The sequence below is a fragment of the Oncorhynchus gorbuscha genome, linkage group LG09 (assembly GCF_021184085.1).
Source record: "Oncorhynchus gorbuscha isolate QuinsamMale2020 ecotype Even-year linkage group LG09, OgorEven_v1.0, whole genome shotgun sequence".
Lineage (NCBI taxonomy): Eukaryota > Metazoa > Chordata > Actinopteri > Salmoniformes > Salmonidae > Oncorhynchus > Oncorhynchus gorbuscha.
The window spans coordinates 31,570,230-31,592,729 of NC_060181.1; the positions used below are offsets into that span (position 1 = coordinate 31,570,230).

Sequence of the window (22,500 nt, forward strand, 5' to 3'; positions counted from 1 at the left end):
ATCCATGTTGAGCGTAGTTGCAACGAATAATTGACCTTGCTTTTGTGTGAGTGAAAAGACATGAAAATAATCTGGGATATACACTATAGAAAGCAGTTAGAACTGAGAGTGGATTCCCACCAGAAAAGCCCTCTGCCACTCAGGGGTAATGGTAATGTTGACAGTGTCGTTACATCTCTGTACTGATCACATCGCTACTGTTTGACTTGACTGTCGTCTGCCTGTCGTCTCTCCTTCCACTGTCAAACATTCCATCACAACACATTTTGAAGGAAACTTTTTCTAACAGAGAGACATAAAACAAGGTCCTTTAAAGAACCTCTGTGCATATTCTGGGTTGATGAAAGAAACCTAGTTTGGAGTGAGTTGAGACTGCACTGTAGAGTGACAATGAGACGTATAGTTAGCTTGAGCTGAATGTGACGTGTCAGGTTCAAACAGCTGTAGCTGTGTAGATGTGTAGCTGAATGTCACCCTGGTGGTGTTGCAGACTCCCTGAGGCGGGATGCCCAACCTGGCTCTGTCTCGCTAGGGGGGCTCAGAGTGGCACGGCTCAGTCTTCAGGCTCCCTCTCTGTGTACGTCTGCCTATGAGGCTCCGCAACCTGTGGTTTAACACCCACCGCAGCGGAGAACGCACCCCAACACTCCCCCACACCCAGCTCATTCATGTCACATGGCCTAAACGGCTCTGACTGGCACGGCTTCCTACAGATACAAGGGCATTGCACTAGTGTGTGTGTGTGTGTGTTTCTCTCTCTCTGTCTTCCTCTGTTTCTTTCACTTCCTCTCCCTCTCTCTCTCTCTCTCTCTCTCTCTCTCTCTCTCTCGCTCTCTCTCTCTCTCTACTTCTACACCTCCCTCCCAGAGGAGCAGAAGGACCATAGAAGTCATTATAAAAATAAGCATTGTGGTTCCACTCCACCTGAACCAAACAGTGCTGTATCTGGAATGGCTACATATTAGAGAAATTTAATTTGCCCCCATTTTAACTCAGCTGGACATGTCAGCGAGAGGCGATGCAGAGGAAGAGAGAGAGAACAAAGAGGAGAGGGCGTGGGAGAGAGAAGAAGTGCCTCCATGTGAGAGTGTGGGGGCAGGATGAGAGGAAGGAAGAGGTGAGGGTGGTTGTTTTCCAACCATCTCATTAGTCCCTTCTTGACAGAAATTAGTCATGCGTGAGATTGATAGGATGCTGTCTGAATTCATTCAGTTCCCTCGCTCTCCGTTAATTTAAATAAAAGCGTATTTGAAACTATTGATCACACACCAGAAACAATGTGCTGGAAGATAGGTTCTACACATGTGAAGACTGTGAATGGTGTTTTCATGAATGCAAATGAATTGGAAATGAAATGGAAAAAGAGCGCTTGAGGATGGGTCATTCTGAGATGTGAATGCAGGTCGTTGGGCAGACGAGGAGAGAAATGAGGATGGGTCATTCTGAGATGTGAATGCAGGTCGTTGGGGAGACGAGGAGAGAAATGAGGATGGGTCATTCTGAGATGTGAATGCAGGTCGTTGGGGAGACGAGGAGAGAAATGAGGATGGGTCATTCTGAGATGTGAATGCAGGTCGTTGGGCAGACGAGGAGAGAAATGAGGATGGGTCATTCTGAGATGTGAATGCAGGTCGTTGGGCAGACGAGGAGAGAAATGAGGATGGGTCATTCTGAGATGTGAATGCAGGTCGTTGGGCAGACGAGGAGAGAAATGAGGATGGGTCATTCTGAGATGTGAATGCAGGTCGTTGGGGAGACAAGGAGAGAAATGAGGATGGGTCATTCTGAGATGTGAATGCAGGTCGTTGGGGAGACGAGGAGAGAAATGAGGATGGGTCATTCTGAGATGTGAATGCAGGTCGTTTGGTAGACGAGGAGAGAAATGAGGATGGGTCATTCTGAGATGTGAATGCAGGTCGTTGGGCAGACGAGGAGAGAAATGAGGATGGGTCATTCTGAGATGTGAATGCAGGTCGTTGGGGAGACGAGGAGAGAAATGCCTGAGATTGTGAAGGAGGCATTGAAATTGTTCTGTCGTGAAATTCTACACAGGGACACTCGAAGTCAGTCTTAAATGAATCATTATTTATTAACAGTTAACTGGAGAACTTCCAACGAACTTGATGCACCATAGTGAACGTCTGTCAGGAGTTCTACCGGGGCAGTCCCATTTGTTCACTTGTATATTGCAGACAAGTTATATTTGCATGATTTTACTTATTCATCATTCATAATTCATTCATAATTAACGTTTGCTTCATTCATGTGACCGACCAATACTGGTTCATTTCATGCAGGTGACAGACCAGTACCTCACAAGGCTTCTTCTCTCTAAGCTGAGACCTTGCGACGGAGATATCTTCTCAAAACAAGGGTCTGGGCGTACTGCCAAATTGCAGATACTGATAGTGAGGTTTCGGTCAATCAGTCACTTGCATGAACACAGAGATTGGTTATTAGAAAAGCACAAACATAACATTTTCCATCGCAGTTCCATGACACATTTTTGAAGATCTCCACTAGACTATAATGGAGCTTAAAGATACTCTCCCTTCTGTTCACAAATTCACTCCTTTTTATCTAATAGTCCTCTTTATGCTTTTATGTTCAAAGTTACAGGTCAAGACAACCATACTGAAAATGTATTTATTTACAGATTTAGTAGTAAAACCTCAAATCCAACCAAGCACTAATATTTCATAGAGGAACAAATGAATTCATTTATAGCAGGTGACTGTGCATACAGCAATCTATGCTTCCACGTGGTTATTGAAACAACGTTTCAAACAGGTATTCATTAAACAACTCCTAACTCATCCCTTAACACACACACTCTCTCTGTCTCTCTGTCTCTCTGTCTCTCTGTCTCTCTGTCTCTCTCTCTCTCTCTCTCTCTCTCTCTCTCTCTCTCTCTCTCTCTCTCTCTCTCTCTCTCTCTCTCTCTCTCTCTCTCTGTGTGTGTGTTCCTCCTCTCTAGACGTGGTGGTGAACGGGAAACCGTGTGACTGTGACATCATCGCTGACTGTAAGGTGGGCGACGCTGTGCCATTGGAGGTGAAACTGACCAATCGTAGTAAGAATGTGGTCGGACCGTTCGCCCTGACTGTGGTTCCCTTCCAGGACTACCAGAACGGAGTTCAGAACTATGACCTGCAGGACGCAGTCACCTTCATAGGATCTAACACCTTCTACATAGACATGGTGTGTGTGTGTCCAGAACTACGTGTGTGTGCAGAACTGTGTGTGTGATTGGTGGTGAAACTATTGTCAGGTGAGTTAGCTATCCACAGGCACTCTAAATAATGTGTGTTGTTTTCCTAGGTGAAGCCCACAGAGAACTCTGTGTGTTGTTTTCCTAGGTGAAGCCCACAGAGAACTCTGTGTGTTGTTTTCCTAGGTGAAGCCCACAGAGAACACTGTGTGTTGTTTTCCTAGGTGAAGCCCACAGAGAACTCTGTGTGTTGTTTTCCTAGGTGAAGCCCACAGAGAACTCTGTGTGTTGTTTTCCTAGGTGAAGCCCACAGAGAACTCTGTGTGTTGTTTTCCTAGGTGAAGCCCACAGAGAACTCTGTTTGTTGTTTTCCTAGGTGAAGCCCACAGAGAACTCTGTGTGTTGTTTTCCTAGGTGAAGCCCACAGAGAACTCTGTGTGTTGTTTTCCTAGGTGAAGCCCACAGAGAACTCTGTGTGTTGTTTTCCTAGGTGAAGCCCACAGAGAACTCTGTGTGTTGTTTTCCTAGGTGAAGCCCACAGAGAACTCTGTGTGTTGTTTTCCTAGGTGAAGCCCACAGAGAACTCTGTTTGTTGTTTTCCTAGGTGAAGCTCACAGAGAACTCTGTGTGTTGTTTTCCTAGGTGAAGCCCACAGAGAACTCTGTGTGTTGTTTTCTTAGGTGAAGCCCACAGAGAACTCTGTGTGTTGTTTTCCTAGGTGAAGCCCACAGAGAACTCTGTGTGTATGGGCGCCCTCCTGTTCCTCTACACTGGAGACTTCTACCTCAACATCAAGTTCCAGGATGACAGTGCTGGGCAGGGAAAGGAGCTGCCCCCATCCTGGTTCGGCCTGCCCAGCGTGCACATCAAAGCCCTGGAGGCGCCTATCGAGGCTGGGGCATAGAGCCTGGCACTCTTTACATGAATATCAAATGTATTTTTCCAGATTTCTTGCGTCATTCTCCTCGGAAAATATAGGTTTGCCCACTTTCTGAACATCACTGAAGGCATGGATGGATGGGTAGATGGATGGGTAGATGGATGGGTAGATGGATCACTCGAGGAGAGTACAGTGGGATGAGGACACAGCGGACTAAATATTCTAGCAGTTAGCTGATGTCACTCAATAATTTGCAGTAACTCGGTTTGAGGTATTTTTGTGTACTCTATGTTAAAGCATGAAGGATACAGTAGGTCTTACTGGATTTGGAAATCACCTTTTGAATCATTTTATGAATTTCAGCACCATGAAATCAGTCATCGACATGTATCAGCCATGATGGAGGTTTTGTGGAAAGATCATAAGGTTTCCCGCTTTTCACTCAACTTACCAGGGATGTAGAGCATCATACCATCCTGTTGGGCTCCAAATGGCAGTGGTGGAAAAGTACCCACATGTCATACTGTAGTAAAAGTAAAGATACCTTAATAGAAAATGACTCGAGTAAAAGTGAAAATCCCCCAGTAAAATATTACTTGAGTAATAGTATTTGGTCTTAAATATAATTAAGTATTAAAAGTAAATGTGATTCCTAAAATATACTTAAGTATTGATAGTAAAAATCATTTAACAATCTCTATATTGCAAACCAGGCGGCACCATTTTCAGACATAATTTACAAACAAAGCATGTGTGTTTAGTGAGTCTGCCAGATCAGAGGCAGTAGGGCTACCAGGGATGTTCTCTTGATAAGTGCGTGATTTTGACCATTTTTCTGTCCTTGTTATGCAGGTGAATGAGGACCCAAAAGCGACTTGGCGAAAACAGAGTCTTTATTCCAGTAAAGGAAATAGGCAATACTCCTGGACGATCAGAGCAGAAAACAAAACATAAAAAACTTAATTCCACTCGTAGTGACGAGGACAGACTGGAGACTCGACCATTAACTGTAGGTTGCCTCGGGAAGGCACCGACCGTAGCAGACTCAGACACCTGCTCACACGCAGCATCTGAGGGAAACAAGACACGACAGGGCGAGACAAAGACACAGCACGGCGAACATAATACAAGGATCCGACAGGACAGAAACGGAAAACAAGGGGAGAAATAGGGACTCAAATCAGAGGGCAAGATAGGGAACAGGTGTGAAAAGACTAGATGATTGAGTAGGAGAATAGGAACAGCTGGGAGCAGGAACGGAACGATAGAGAGAGGAGAGAGAGGGAAGGAGAGAGAAAAAGGGAACGAACCTAATAAGACCAGCAGGGGGAAACGAACAGAAGGGAAAGCATAATGACAAGACAATATAAGACAAAACATGACAGTCCTGCTTAAGCATTCAAAATGTAACGAGTACTTTTAAGGTGTACGAGAAAATGTATAGAGTAAAAAGTACATTATTTTATTTTGCAATATAGTCAAGTAAAAGTAAAAGTTGTCGAAAATATAAATAGTTAAGTACAGATATCCCAAAAACTACTTAAGTAGTACTTTAAAGTATTTTTTACTTAAGTACTTTACACCACTGCCAAATGGAAGTTCTTTGGTATTATGTGTCCAATCCTTCCCTCTCAACAATCTGAGCAGCAGAGTAGAGATACTCTCATGTGAACATGATTATCAAGCAGCATCCTCCTGGGTATATGATTCTGTCTGTAAATGATATAATATATTATGAGAAGCACAGTGTATTACTCTACCACATGAATCCACAATCACCTCTATCGACTTGTGGTTTCTGCTTTAGCAATTAGCTTGATTCGCTGTTGTCTCTCTACTCTCTGCGTGACTGTAAACATGGATTTGTACTGCTGTGCTTGTATATTTGGGCCTCTGAATCTCCCTGTCTATAAAATCCTACAATACATGTAAATAAATGTTGAGTTGAGCCAACTTCTGAAAGGGTGTTTGCATGTATTTGATATGTAGGAGCAAAGAGTTGGACTCATTCTTCTGTCCTTTTTTGGACATTTGCTCGTCCCTCTGCCTGGCAAATTGACACGAGTCTGGCCTATCCCCTTCGTTCACACAGCCACAGACAGAAGCCCATAAAGATATGCAATGCGCATCAGCGCTCCAGAATTACCACTGGTAAATTAAGGAGAGATAATAGAGTTTCGTTGCCCGTGCATAATAGTTACTGAGTGGACAAAACAATAAGAACACCTTCCTAATATTGAACAGCCTCAGTTCGCCGGGATATGGGCTCTACAAGGTGTCAAAAGTGTTCCACAGGGAAGCTGGCCCATGTTGACTCCAATGCCTCCCGAAGTTGTGTCAATTTGGCTGGATGTCCTTTGGGTGGTGGACCATTCTTGATGAACCCAGGAAACTGTTGAGTGTGAAAAACCCAGCAGCATTGCAGTTCTTGATACAAACCAGTGTGCCTGGCACCTACTACCACACCCCATTCAAAGGCACTTAAATATTCTGTCTTGCCCATTCACCCTCTGAATGGCACACATACACAATCCACGTCTCAATTGTCTCAAGCCTTAAAAATCCTTCTTTAACCTGACTCCTCCCCTTCATCTACACTGACTGAAGTGGATTTAATAAGTGACATCAAAACGGGATCATAGCTTTCACCTGGATTCACCTGGTCAGTCTGTCATGGAAAGAACAAGTGTCCTTAATGTTTTCTACGTTCAGTGTAGGTTTGATGAATGGAGAGGTAATGTTAAGTGTACACAAACACACATTAGCAGGTAAGTCCTTTCCAAAACAAAGTGTTATCATAATAAATGGGGGAGCCTTGGGCAGAGTTCTCCTTCACCTTGAATAAAAACCCATTATGTCAGGTAAGTGAAGCATGTTACTGTTTCCTGTAGAGCAGAATGAAACACTTCCTGGATGAGGGGAGCTTGAGGAGACCAGGCGGGGGTGGAACAGGTACTGCTGGTTCTTCACTGGGAACAGCCCAGATCTTTTATCTATCAATGCATTGATCGTGTTCCTGACAACCAGGTGCCACAGCAGCAGTCACAGTGGTTACCTAATGTGTGTCTGTCCTTAACAGCAATGAGACTAGAGCATGGCAAAACAAGTTGAGATAGGCCTGCGTAGCTGATGCAACAATACAGATGCCAGAAAATAGGGCAGGGAGTTTTCTAAGATAACACAGAGAATGTGGGCCGTTTTATATGAGTAGCGGTACACTACTATTCTAAAGTTGGGGAGCATTGTGAGGTTAATGATTCCATTGCAGGCCTGGAAAAACAATGTTAGGGAGACATAACTCAACATCAGAACAAAATGGCATTTCGTTGCTGTAGCTACTCATAGCAGGTCTGCCTCCTTTAGCCTATGGTTACTGCCTTATCATAGGCAGAGCACAGAAGCAGTGAACCAATAGGAGATGAGGGGGAGAGATGCAATTGGTACCGCTGAAGCGCGATAAAAATGTTAAAGTAATTTCCGCTTGAGCCGATATATGCAGCGTTTTACCATGAATGCAGTCTAAACTAATGCGGGAACATTGTTTATACGTCATTTCAACGACAACATTCAATGTGATGAAGTTGAATCGACAGGGAAAATGTTGAAATTACGTCTGCCCAGTGGGTTATCTTATCTTTAAATTTCAACCTCGCTATAATGCTGAACTTCAGCGAGACAGGTTGAATCCAGCCCTAGTACTGAAATGTAGCTCTGGCTGTGTACTGGAGAGGATGAGGAGGCTGGGGAAGACTGTCTTACAACCCTGTGGATGTGGGTGGGATGGATAGGGAGAGGGACCCCACCAACCCCCAGTAGACAAACGGGATCAGGATAGGAGATTAGGCTGTAGAGAGACAGAGGTCTGTCTGGCAGTGTGCTTGAGAGGCTGAAGAGTTCTAACAACCGTGTAGCTGTAGATAGGAGAGGGATCCATCCCACTAGCCCCAGGTCTATTGTAGGGATGCTTGGTCTTGGAGGTTTCCCTGCAACAAGTCTCCTTTCAATAGAGCTGCTGCTTGTCAGTGAGTGAAGTGAACAACTAAGGGGCGATCATCCCTCCGCTCCCCACAACACAGAACAGCGCTGGTACAACTACAAGCACAATGTTAAAAAAAATGACAGCATATACTCCCCTGTCTGACCTTACCATCCTGATGCTAGTTTATCCTTGCACTCTCCATAGCACGGCTCAGCATCAGTACAGAATCAGCACAATGTCAAAAAGTAGCTTACAGTCCCCTGTCCAACCTCTGCACTGTCCTAATGCTATCTTATTATTGCCTGTACCCTGTTTGCTAGGGTGTAAAGAGATGAAGGCTTATAATCATCGCTGAAAACATTTCGAGACAAAGTTATTGAGGAGTATTGGCTCCTTAAATTCTAATATTGCTCTTGATTGTGCAGTACTCTGCAAGTCATTTCTAAGGTACCGGTTCGATGTTCTATTTTATACGGGGAGAAAAGGCCCTTTTGTTCTGACAATAACAAAGGAAATGAATTTGATAATTGCATCGCTCTGGCTGTAAATAATAAGGAAATAGAGATGAAACATTCCTTTATTCAATGTACAAAGTGTATACACCGAACAGCTTAGTCACTCTAGAAACAACACATTTCGCATTTTCACAGCAAGGTAATTTTCCAAGCAAAACAAACAGCACAATTCTCCTCGATGCAAATGTGAGACTGATTGTCAAAATCCTTCCGATGCATATTCTCAGGTTAGGTCTCGTGTGTATAAAGTGCACTTCCAAAATAGTTATCTGGAGATCCACCTTCTGTAATTGATTGAATACAGGACAATCAATTACAATTAACACAAGTGTCTCTTTATGTCGTTGTGAATAATGAATTACCATTCCAGGTCCCAGTGGATTTAGCTAACTCAAGCGGTATTCTGGGGACATAAAATACCATACTGTAAGATATTATATTCTATCATCAAAACATCTGATTCTCTCTAAAAGCATGCTCAGCAAAGACACAATATCTCTGTTAAAACATCTCAGTGCCATATTACCAGCTCCCATTGAGCAGCACGAGCTTTGATCGCAACACCACATCGACCCCACTACATCGTCTAAACGTGAGACCCCACTACATCGTCTAAATGTAAGACCCCACTACATCGTCTAAATGTAAGACCCCACTACATCGTCTAAATGTAAGACCCCACTACATCGTCTAAATGTAAGACCCCACTACATCATCTGAATGTGAGACCCCACTACATCGTCTGAATGTAAGACCCCACTACATCGTCTGAATGTAAGACCCCACTACATCGTCTGAATGTAAGACCCCACTACATCGTCTGAATGTAAGACCCCACTACATCGTCTGAATGTAAGACCCCACTACATCGTCTAAATGTAAGACCCCACTACATCGTCTAAATGTAAGACCCCACTACATCGTCTAAATGTAAGACCCCACTACATCATCTGAATGTGAGACCCCACTACATCGTCTGAATGTAAGACCCCACTACATCGTCTAAATGTAAGACCCCACTACATCGTCTGAATGTAAGACCCCACTACATCATCTGAATGTGAGACCCCACTACATCGTCTGAATGTAAGACCCCACTAAATTGTCTAAACGTAAGAACATTTGCATAAACTATACTGTAGAGAAGCACCTGAGAATCAGATAGGGATCATGCTGTCAAGTGCCTTGAAGACTGAAGCACTCGCTCTTTCCTAGAAAGGCTGATTATATCTACCATTTCATGTAGACATGCAGAAGGCTGCAATAGTAGAAAGACAATTGTATGCAAAATGTACATTTTAATCCCTATACTTACGAGAACACACATGAAGGGCCTGTTTCTTTTAGCATCCAATGCTTTGAAATCCTCAAAGGAACAGTTGTTTTTTAAGTGCACAATAAATGTCTCCACAATAGCTGTGATAACCTCTGTTGTAAGTTGAACTGAATAATGCTTGTTGACCTGCATCATGTAACTGAGCACGTTTCTGAGTAAACAAATGAAAGCAATGGCTTCTCCATCTCTATCTCTTTTTGTTGTTGATTATTATTCAGATAAAGAAGATGTCTTGCAGGTGCTAATGTTATGGGATGGTGAGGTAGATGGAATTAAATTAGGTCTGGGACTTGCATTAGTAAAGAGAAAACAACAAACAAGTAATTATAGTGAACTGTCTGTCTCTATTCTCTCTCTCTCTCTCTCTCCAATTCTCCCTCTCTCTCATATAAAAGTTACATAGAGAGAAATAGACATGAGCAGTAAATGTGAGATATCTTTCCTCTAAAGAGGTTTGAGCATGACCGTGGACTCCATCCCTGCCATTTTATTGCCTGGGAACAAGGACTGGATGCTTCGTCCATCTGCCTGTCTGCACTCTGCAGCCAATGATAAAGCTCCAAACACTTCCATTTTATTTGTCTGCTTTAACAGAACTGGAACGTCCTCTCACTCCTTCACCATGTGTTTGTTGTTCAGTACTATTATCAATCACCCCCCTTTACTGAATAGAAGTCTGTCTCCCCCATTTTAAATCTGCACAGTAAAGGAGGAACAGTACTTAAGGATGTTGAGTCGTAGTCTACACTGTCATGTCTTCGGTCTGAACTTTCTTTGTTAATTAGCTAGCTATTTACTTGACATTAGCCATTACCATTCCAACAGCAATGGGGGAGCTCAGCCCATAAAGTGCTCAAAAACAACCAAGAGGACAGATACTGTAGAGCCAGGCTCAGTCAAGTGTTAAAACCAAATCAAAAACCTATCAGCAGGACATTATCGCCGGAATATTTTAACATTTCAGGCAAAGCGGTATTATATTACATTTCAGTAGCTAGGTTTCCATCCAGTTGGCGACAGACTGTCATGCAAATTCTAAAATCAGCATGAAGAAAATATGCACATTTTCCTACCAGCTCAACTGGAACAAAGAGCTCCGCAGTCTCTCTTTGCATTTTCAACTCTAACGGTGGTTTTGTCACAACAACTGTTGATTAAATAACAAGTGAGCCTACTATTGGGCTGGGTTGTTAAGTTCTGGAACGTTCATTTGAAAGGAAACTGATGTATAGCAGGGTTTCCCAAACTTGGTCCTGGGGCCCCCCACGGGTGCACGTTTCAGTTGTTGCCCTAGCATCACACAGCTGATTCAAATATCCAACTCATCATCAACCTTTGATTATTTGAATCAGCTGTGTAGTCCTAGGGCAACAACCAAAACATGCACCCGGGGGGGGGCAGGACCGAGTTTGGGAAACCCTGCTGTACCGAACGACCAGTTGAAAATGGGGGAGGGGTCGGGTTGTGGGTTGGGGAACGCTGTCAGCATGGCCACTGCCCTTTAAATACGTCACTCATTGCTTCAAGCCACAACTCGCCACACCCTCCAAACGGGAGCAGACATACTTCAAAGTCTGTTCAAGAACGTACAATTACATTTTGGGGAAACGTGTCATTCAATTCAAACCGTTCCACAAGGTAGCAAATGTTCAAGCGAACTGAACGCACCTCTGGTCTTGGCACGTGGCCTCTAGCCATCAGCTAACAGATACAGTGCGGGTAGACTGTGCGGGTCGGTTGGTCTGAGAAATGAGAATACTATGGATAAGACTAAGAGGGGGATATTTTTATTTTTCAAATGGCAGTCAAGCATTGAGCGTCATGTCACCAGAATAAGACCGTTGATATTTATTGGAAGAGGCATCAACCATCAAATCAAATCAAATGTATTTATATAGCCCTTCGTACATCAGCTGATATCTCAAAGTGCTGTACAGAAACCCAGCCTAAAACCCCAAACAGCAAGCAATGCAGGTGTAGAAGCACGGTGGCTAGGAAAAACTCCCTAGAAAAGCCAAAACCTAGGAAGAAACCTAGAGAGGAACCAGGCTATGAGGGGTGGCCAGTCCTCTTCTGGCTGTGGCGGGTGGAGATTATAACAACACAGAAGATGTTCAAAAATGACCAGCATGGTCAAGTAATAATAATCACAGTAGTTGTCGAGGATGCAGCAAGTCAGCACCTCAGGAGTAAATGTCAGTTGGCTTTTCATAGCCGCTCATTAAGAGTATCTCTACCGCTCCTGCTGTCTCTAGAGAGTTGAAAACAGCAGGTCTGGGACAGGTAGCACGTCCAGTGAACAGGTCAGGATTCCATAGCAGCAGGCAGAACAGTTGACACTGGAGCAGCAGCAGGTGGACTGGGGACAGCAAGGAGTCATCATGCCAGGTAGTCCTGAGGCATGGTCCTCGGGCTCAGGTCCTCCGAGAAAGAAAGTGAGAAAGAGAGAATTAGAGAGAGTATACTTAAATTCACACAGGACACTGGATAACACAAGAGAAGTACTCCAGATATAACAGACTGACCCTAGCCCCCTGACACAAACTACTGCAGCATAAATACTGGAGGCTGAGACAGGAGGGGTCAGGAGACACTGTGGCCCCATCCGATGATACCCCCAGACAGGGCCAAACAGGAAGGATATAACCCCACCCACTTTGCCAAAGTACAGCCCCCACACCACTAGAGGGATATCTTCAACCACCAACTTACCATCCTGAGAAAAGGCCGAGTATAGCCCACAAAGATCTCCGCCACGGCACAACCCAAGGGGGGTGGGCGCCAACCCAGACAGGAATATCACACCATTGACTCAACCCAGTCAAGTGACGCACCCCAGTAAGCCAGAGACTCAGCCCCTGTAATAGGGTTAGAGGCAGAGAATCCCAGTGGAAAGAGGGGAACCGGCCAGGCAGAGACAGCAAGGGTGGTTCGTTGCTCCAGTGACTTTCCATTCACCTTCACACTCCTGGGCCAGACTACACTCAATCATATGACCCACTGAGATGAGTCTTCAGTAAAGACTTAAAGGTTGAGACCGAGTCTGCGTCTCTCACATGGGTAGGCAGACCATTCCATAAAAATGGAGCTCTATAGGAGAAAGCCCTGCCTCCAGCTGTTTGCTTAGAAATTCTAGGGACAATTAGGAGGCCTGCGTCTTGTGACTGTGGCGTACGTGTAGGTATGTACAGCAGGACCAAATCAGAGAGATAGGTAGGAGCAAGCCCATGTAATGCTTTGTAGGTTAGCAGTAAAACCTTGAAATCAGCCCTTCCCTTGACAGGAAGCCAGTGTAGGGAGGCTAGCACTGGAGTAATATGATCAATTTTTTTGGTTCTAGTCAGGATTCTAGCAGCCATATTTAGCACTAACTGAAGTCTATTTAGTGCTTTATCCGGGTAGCCGGAAAGTAGAGCATTGCAGTAGTCTAACCTAGAAGTAACATAAGCATGGATACATTTTTCTGCATAATTTTTTTGACAGAAAGTTTATGATTTTTGCAATGTTACGTTGATGGAAAAAAGCTGTCCTTGAAACAGTCTTGATATGTTCGTCAAAAGAGAGATCAGGATCCAGAGTAATGACGAGGTTATTCACAGTTTTATTTGAGATGACTGTACAACCATTAAGATGAATTGTCAGACTCAACAGAAGATCTCTTTGTTTCTTGGGACCTAGAACAAGCATCTCTGTCTTGTCTTAAAAAGTAGAATGTTTGCAGCCATCCACTTCCTTATGTCTGAAACACAGGCTTAATATAATATAAATATAATAATAATATATATGCCATTTAGCAGACGCTTTTATCCAAAGCGACTTACAGTCATGTGTGCATACATTCTACGTATGGGTGGTCCCGGGGATCGAACCCACTACCCTGGCGTTACAAGCGCCATGCTCTACCAACTGAGCTTGCGAGGGCAATAACGTTTCATTGAAATGTACAGCTGTGTGCCATCCGCATAGCAGTGAAAGTTAGCATTATGTTTTTGAATGACATCCCCAAGAGGTAAAATATATAGTGAAAACAATAGTGGTCCTAAAATGGAACCTTGAGGAACACCGAAATGTACAGTTGATTTGTCAGAGGGCAAACCATTCACAGAGACAAACTGATATCTTTCCCGACAGATAAGATCTAAACCAGGCCAGAACTTGTCCGTGTAGACCAATTTGGGTTTCCAATCTCTCCAAAAGAATGTGGTGATTGATGGTATCAAAAGCAGCACTAAGGTCTAGGTGTCATGTTTGTCATTTATTATCATGTCTTGTCCCTGTGCTCCCCATTCTGTTCGTTTCCCTCTGCTGGTCTTATTGGGTTCTTTCCCTCTTTCTATCCCTCTCTCTCCCCCTCCCCCTCTCACTCTCTCGCTCTCTCTTCTCTCTATCGTTCCGTTCCTGCTCCCAGCTGTTCCTATTCCCCTAATCATCATTTAGTCTTCCCACACCTGTTCCCGATCCTTTCCCCTGATTAGAGTCCCTATTTATTCCTTTGTGTTCCGTTCCTGTCCCGTCGGTTCCTTGTTTAGTATTCACCATGCTGTGATTGCGTTTCGCCCTGTCCTGTCGTGTTTTTGCTGTGATTGTGTATCGCCCTGTCCTGTCGTGTTTTTTGCCTTCATCAGATGCTGCGTGTGAGCAGGTGTCTCTGTCAACTACGGCCTGCGCCTACCCGGCGACCTGCAGTCTGTGGCCGCTTCTCTTGTTATTCCCCTCTACAGACTAGAGGATTTCTGTTATTCCCTGTTTGGACTTGAATAAACTCTGTTTCTGTTAAGTCGCTTTTGGGTCCTCTTTCACCTGCATGACAGAAGGAACCGACCAAGGAATGGACCCAGCGACTTCAGACGCTCGTTACACTGCCGTCAAGATCCAAGGAGCCATGCTCGGCAGACACGAGCAGGAATTGTCTGCTGCTCGCCATGCCGTGGAGAACCTGGCCGCTCAGGTTTCCGACCTCTCTGGACAGTTCCAGAGTCTACGTCTCGTGCCACCTGTTACTTCCTGGCCTGCCGAGCCTCCAGAACCTAGGGTTAATAACCCACCTTGCTACTCCGGGCAGCCCACTGAGTGCCGCTCCTTTCTCACGCAGTGTGAGATTGTGTTCTCTCTCCAACCCAACACATACTCTAGAGAGAGAGCTCGGGTTGCTTACGTCATTTCACTCCTTACTGGCCGGGCTCGAGAATGGGGCACAGCTATCTGGGAGGCAAGGGCTGATTGCTCTAACAAGTTCCAGAACTTTAAAGAGGAGATGATTCGGGTTTTTGACCGTTCAGTTTTTGGTAGGGAGGCTTCTAGGGCCCTGGCTTCCTTATGCCAAGGTGAACGGTCCATAACGGATTATTCTATTGAGTTTCGCACTCTTGCTGCCTCTAGTGAGTGGAACGAGCCGGCGCTGCTCGCTCGTTTTCTGGAGGGACTCCACGCAGTGGTTAAGGATGAGATTCTCTCCCGGGAGGTTCCTTCAGATGTGGACTCTTTGATTGCTCTCGCCATCCGCATAGAACGACGGGTAGATCTTCGTCACCGGGCTCGTGGAAGAGAGCTCGCATCAACGGTGTTTCCCTGCTCCGCATCGCAACCATCTCCCTCCTCTGGCTTTGAGACTGAGCCCATGCAGCTGGGAGGGATTCGCATCTCGACTAAGGAGAGGGAACGGAGGATCACCAACCGCCTGTGCCTCTATTGCGGAGTTGCTGGACATTTTGTTAATTCATGTCCAGTAAGAGGCCAGAGCCCATCAGTAAGCGGAGGGCTACTGGTGAGCGCTACTACTCAGGTCTCTTCATCTAGATCTTGTACTATTATGTCGGTCCATCTACGCTGGACCGGTTCGGGTGCTACATGCAGTGCCTTGATTGACTCTGGGGCTGAGGGTTGTTTCATGGACGAAGCATGGGTTCGGAAACATAACATTCCTTTCAGACCGTTAGACAAGCCTACGCCCATGTTTGCCTTAGATGGTAGTCATCTTCCCAGTATCAAATTTGAGACACTACCTTTAACTCTCACAGTATCTGGTAACCACTGTGAGACTATTTCTTTTTTGATTTTCCGTTCACCGTTTACACCTGTTGTTTTGGGTCATCCCTGGCTAGTATGTCATAATCCTTCTATTAATTGGTCTAGTAATTCTATCCTATCCTGGAACGTTTCTTGTCATGTGAAGTGTTTAATGTCTGCCATCCCTCCCGTTTCTTCTGTCCCTACTTCTCAGGAGGAACCTGGCGATTTGACAGGAGTGCCGGAGGAATATCATGATCTGCGCACGGTCTTCAGTCGGTCCCGAGCCAACTCCCTTCCTCCTCACCGGTCGTATGATTGTAGTATTGATCTCCTTCCGGGGACCACTCCTCCTCGAGGTAGACTATACTCTCTGTCGGCTCCCGAACGTAAGGCTCTCGAGGATTATTTGTCTGTGTCTCTTGACGCCGGTACCATAGTGCCTTCTTCCTCTCCGGCCGGGGCGGGGTTCTTTTTTGTTAAGAAGAAGGACGGTACTCTGCGCCCTGCGTGGATTATCGAGGGCTGAATGACATAACGGTTAAGAATCGTTATCCGCTTCCCCTTATGTCATCAGCCTTCGAGATTCTGCAGGGAGCCAGGTGCTTTACTAAGTTGGACCTTCGTAACGCTTACCATCTCGTGCGCATCAGAGAGGGGGACGAGTGGAGAACGGCGTTTAACACTCCGTTAGGGCATTTTGAGTACCGGGTTCTGCCGTTCGGTCTCGCCAATGCGCCAGCTGTTTTTCAGGCATTAGTTAATGATGTTCTGAGAGACATGCTGAACATCTTCGTTTTTGTCTATCTTGACGATATCCTGATTTTTTCTCCGTCACTCGAGATTCATGTTCAGCACGTTCGACGTGTTCTACAGCGCCTTTTAGAGAATTGTCTCTACGTAAAGGCTGAGAAGTGCTCTTTTCATGTCTCCTCCGTTACTTTTCTCGGTTCCGTTATTTCCGCTGAAGGCATTCAGATGGATTCCGCTAAGGTCCAAGCTGTCAGTGATTGGCCCGTTCCAAGGTCACGTGTCGAGTTGCAGCGCTTTTTAGGTTTCGCTAATTTCTATCGGCGTTTCATTCGTAATTTCGGTCAAGTTGCTGCCCCTCTCACAGCTCTTACTTCTGTCAAGACGTGTTTTAAGTGGTCCGGTTCCGCCCAGGGAGCTTTTGATCTTCTAAAAGAACGTTTTACGTCCGCTCCTATCCTCGTTACTCCTGACGTCACTAGACAATTCATTGTCGAGGTTGACGCTTCAGAGGTAGGCGTGGGAGCCATTCTATCCCAGCGCTTCCAGTCTGACGATAAGGTTCATCCTTGCGCTTATTTTTCTCATCGCCTGTCGCCATCTGAGCGCAACTATGATGTGGGTAACCGTGAACTGCTCGCCATCCGCTTAGCCCTAGGCGAATGGCGACAGTGGTTGGAGGGGGCGACCGTTCCTTTGTCGTTTGGACAGACCATAAGAACCTTGAGTACGTCCGTTCTGCCAAACGACTTAATGCCCGTCAAGCTCGTTGGGCGTTGTTTTTCGCTCGTTTCGAGTTTGTGATTTCTTACCGTCCGGGTAGCAAGAACACCAAGCCTGATGCCTTATCCCGTCTGTTTAGTTCTTCTGTGGCTTCTACTGATCCCGAGGGGATTCTTCCTTATGGGCGTGTTGTCGGGTTAACAGTCTGGGGAATTGAAAGACAGGTTAAGCAAGCACTCACGCACACTGCGTCGCTGCGCGCTTGTCCTAGTAACCTCCTTTTCGTTCCTGTTTCCACTCGTCTGGCTGTTCTTCAGTGGGCTCACTCTGCCAAGTTAGCTGGTCATCCCGGTGTTCGAGGCACTCTTGCGTCTATTCGCCAGCGCTTTTGGTGGCCGACTCAGGAGCGTGACACGCGCCGTTTCGTGGCTGCTTGTTCGGACTGCGCGCAGACTAAGTCGGGTAACTCTCCTCCTGCCGGTCGTCTCAGACCGCTCCCCATTCCTTCTCGACCATGGTCTCACATCGCCTTAGACTTCATTACCGGTCTGCCTTTGTCTGCGGGGAAGACTGTGAGAGCCGCCAATAAACGCAGGATTAAGAGTCCAAGGTATTGTTGCGGCCAGAGAGTGTGGCTTTCCACTCGCAACCTTCCTCTTACGACAGCTTCTCGTAAGTTGACTCCGCGGTTCATTGGTCCGTTCCGTGTCTCCCAGGTCGTCAATCCTGTCGCTGTGCGACTGCTTCTTCCGCGACATCTTCGTCGCGTCCATCCTGTCTTCCATGTCTCCTGTGTTAAGCCCTTTCTTCGCACCCCCGTTCGTCTTCCCTCCCCCTCCCGTCCTTGTCGAGAGCGCACCTATTTACAAGGTACATAAGATCATGGACATGCGTTCTCGGGGACGGGGTCACCAATACTTAGTGGATTGGGAGGGTTACGGTCCTGAGGAGAGGAGTTGGGTTCCGTCTCGGGACGTGCTGGACCGTTCACTCATCGATGATTTCCTCCGTTGCCGCCAGGATTCCTCCTCGAGTGCGCCAGGAGGCGCTCGGTGAGTGGGGGGTACTGTCATGTTTGTCATTTATTATCATGTCTTGTCCCTGTGCTCCCCATTCTGTTCGTTTCCCTCTGCTGGTCTTATTGGGTTCTTTCCCTCTTTCTATCCCTCTCTCTCCCCTCCCCTCTCACTCTCTCGCTCTCTCTTCTCTCTATCGTTCCGTTCCTGCTCCCAGCTGTTCCTATTCCCCTAATCATCATTTAGTCTTCCCACACCTGTTCCCGATCCTTTCCCCTGATTAGAGTCCCTATTTATTCCTTTGTGTTCCGTTCCTGTCCCGTCGGTTCCTTGTTTAGTATTCACCATGCTGTGATTGCGTTTCGCCCTGTCCTGTCGTGTTTTTGCTGTGATTGTGTATCGCCCTGTCCTGTCGTGTTTTTTGCCTTCATCAGATGCTGCGTGTGAGCAGGTGTCTCTGTCAACTACGGCCTGCGCCTACCCGAAGCGACCTGCAGTCTGTGGCCGCTTCTCTTGTTATTCCCCTCTACAGACTAGAGGATTTCTGTTATTCCCTGTTTGGACTTGAATAAACTCTGTTTCTGTTAAGTCGCTTTTGGGTCCTCTTTCACCTGCATGACACTAGGAGCACGAGGACAGATGCAGAGCCTCGGTCTGATGCCATTAAAAGGTCATTTACCACCTTCACATGTGCAGTCTCAGTGCTATGATGGGGTCTAAAGCCAGACTGGAGCATTTCGTATACATTGTTTTGTCTTCAGGAAGGCAGTGAGTTGCTTATTTTCCATCATAATTTGCAAATTAATTCATACAAAATCCTACAATGTTATTTTCTGGATTTCTTTTCTCATTTTGTCTGTCATAGTTGAAGTGTATCTATGATGAAAATTACAGGCCTCTCTCATCTTTTTAAGTGGGAGAACTTGCACAATTGGTGGCTGACTAAATACTTTTTTGCCCCACTGTATTTACTCGGTAGCCTAGTAAGCTGCATGGTCTCTGGTGGTCCCTAGTAAGCTGCATGGTCTCCCCCCCTCTGTAATTCTCACAGAAATCACTTTGTCACCAAATGTTTTATAAATACTTCCCCCAGTTGTCACTACTATTGTTCAACTAAAAATGTTATCTGTCGCATCTAAAAATGTAAGTCGCTGTAACCAAACGATTCTGAGATAAGTCCTATACAGGACAGTACTGCATGTGTCAAATGAGAACAACACAGAGGCTGAGAAACCCTTAAGTCAACAGTCCAAAGGTGATACAAATTGTGTAATCCAAAGATCTGTTGCCCAAAATGACACACTATAGTTTGTACCCGTCTAAACTTAAAAAAATGTTTGACTGTTTTGGTAATGATCAACATGTCCTCATATCCCTGTGTCCATTCCCCCACACTCTTCTACCAATCACAATAGGAGGAAATTATGTATTTTTTACCTGAAAGAAAAAAACTCAAGCCTTTATACAGATGAAGCCTTCAATTAAATCTCTTTCTTCAGCTTCTCCATTGAGAAGTATAGTCACGTCCAGTCATTCATTTCAACAGCCTTGATATGTAAATGATCTCAGAGAGGTGGAGAAGAGATTGTGGTAAACACAAAGCAGTCCTCTGACACCTGTGTTATGACTATATGACGTGCATGGTGCACAGTGCCCCTGGCTAAATTAAGTTTGCTGGAAGTGGACTTAGCTATTTAAGCTATAGGAGCCAGTATATATATTTTTAAATGTAATTGAACTAAGCAAGTCAGTTAAGAACAAATTCTTATTTACAATGACGGCCTACACCGGCCAAACCCGGATGACACTGGGCCAATTATTCTCCGCCCTGTGGGACTCCCAATCACGGCCGATTGTGATACATCCTGGATTTGAAACAGGGTGTCTGTCGTGCTGCGCCACTCAGGATTGCAGAATCGTTCTTTGTATAGACAAAGAAATGCTCAACCGATTGGAACCGGAACAAAGAGCTCCACAGTCTCTCTTTGCAATTTACGGGCAAGTCTTTGGGCCAAATGTCCCCTCCCCGTCCTAAATTTGAAAGATGTTAACACCAGCAAAATCGTAATTTGTCCAAATAACCAGTAACGGAAAAACCCAAGCACCAGAACTAATGCCACTCGTTATTTCACGTATCCTGTTAGTATAAAGGACAGATCTACAGTACCATTTCTGTTTACTCAACTAATAATAATTTAGTTACTGGTTCCACAGGCTCTTTTAGTTCACTTAACTTTTCAGTCAAAGTGTTAACAAAAGATTGTTGGCCGAAACTTCAGAAAACATAGGGACAACCACAGTGCTTTTAACATACGTTTCAATGTACATATCTGACACCCGCTGACATTTTGCATGTTCATATCCTTTATTGTTCATATACTGTCACGACTTCCGCCGAAGTCGGCCCCTCTCCTTGTTCGGGCGGCGTTCGGCGGACGTCGTCACCAGCCTTCTAGCCATCGCCGATCCACTTTTCATTTTCCATTTGTTTTGTCCTTGTCTTACACACCTGGTTTCAATCCCCCAATTACTTGTTCATTATTTACCCCTCTGTTCCCCCATGTGTGTTTGTGAGTGATTGTTTATTGTATTGCGGTTATTGTGGCCTTGGATTTCTTTGACGTGTATTGTGATTATTCTTGAGTAAAATTGCGTAAATTACTCATATCTGCTGTCCTGCGCCTGACACATCTACACCAGCTACACACAGACGCATTACATGTACAGTGACTTCGGAAAGTATTCAGGCCTCTTTGACTTTTTCAACATTTTGTTACAGCCTTATTCTAAAATGGATTAAACAAACAAACACAAATACTCAGCAATCAACACACAATACCCCAAAATGACCACATAATTATTCAGACCCTTTGCTATTAGACTCGAAATGTAGCTCAGGTGCATTCCGTTTCCATTTATCATCCTTGAGATGTTTCTACAACTTGATTGGAGTCCACCTTTGGTATATTCAATTGATTGGACATGATTTGGAAAGACACACCTGTCTATACAAGGTCCCACAGTTGACCATGCATGTCAGAGCAAAAATCAAGCCATGAGGTCGAAGGAATTGTCCGTAGAGCTCTGAGACAGCACTGTGTCGAGGCACAGATCTGGGGAAGGATACAAAAACATTTCTGAAGCCTTGAAGATCCCCAAGAACACAGTGGCCTCCATCTTTCTTAACTGGAAAAAGTTTGGAACCACCAAGACTTTTCCTAGTGCTGGCCGCTCGGCCAAACTAAGCAATCGAGGGAGAAGGGTCAAGGTCAGTGAGGTGACCAAGAACCTGATGGTCAATCTGACAGAGCTCCAGTTCCTCTGTGGAGATGGGAGAACCTTTTAGAAGGACAACCATTTCTGCAGCACTCCACCAATCAGGCCTTTATGGTAGAGTGGCCAGACGGAAGCCACTCCTCAGTAAAAGATTAAACTCTTTGATTAAACTCTTTGGCCTGAATGCCAAGTCACGTCTGGAGGAAACCTGGCACCATCCCTACGGTGAAGTATGGAGGTGGCAGCATCATGCTTTGGGGATGTTTTTCAATGGCAGGGACTGGGAGACTAGTCAGGATCGAGGCAAAGATGAACGGAGCAAAGTACAGCGAGATCCTTGATGAAAACCTTCTCCAGATTGCTCAAGACCTCAGACTGCAGTGAAGGTTCACCTACCAACAGTACAATGACCTTAAGCACACAGCCAAGACATTGCAGGAGTGGCTTCAGGACAAGTCTCTAAATGTCCTTGAGTGGCCCAGTCAGAGCCCGGACTTGAACCTGATATAACATCTCTGGAGAGAACTGAAAATAGCTGTGCAGCAATGCTCCCCATCCAACCGAACAGAGCTTGGGAGGATCTGCAGAGAAGAATGGGAGAAATTCCCCCAAAACAGGTGTGCCAAGCTTGTAGCGTCATACCCAAGGAGACTCGAGGCTGTAATCGCTGCCAAAGGTGCTTCAATAAAAGATTGAGTTAAGGGTCTGAATACTAATGCAAATGTAATATTTCAGCTGTATTTTAATTTTAAATTAGCAAAAATATCTAGAAACCTGTTTTGCTTTGTCATTATGGGGTATTGTGTGT

At 45.4% G+C, this 22,500-nt stretch overlaps 1 protein-coding gene across 1 annotated transcript in view; it reads left to right on the forward strand.

Annotated features, from left to right (window-relative positions):
• Positions 1-4,927, forward strand: part of LOC124044351 (trafficking protein particle complex subunit 9-like) — a 393,465-nt gene extending 388,538 nt beyond the window's left edge. Inside the window, exons 25-26 of the mRNA XM_046364005.1 lie at positions 2,978-3,201; positions 3,930-4,927. Of these exons, the coding sequence (XP_046219961.1) occupies positions 2,978-3,201; positions 3,930-4,115 (410 nt within the window). The 3' untranslated portion in view covers positions 4,116-4,927. The remainder of the gene's footprint in view (positions 1-2,977; positions 3,202-3,929) is intronic.
• The last annotated feature ends 17,573 nt before the right edge of the window (positions 4,928-22,500 follow it).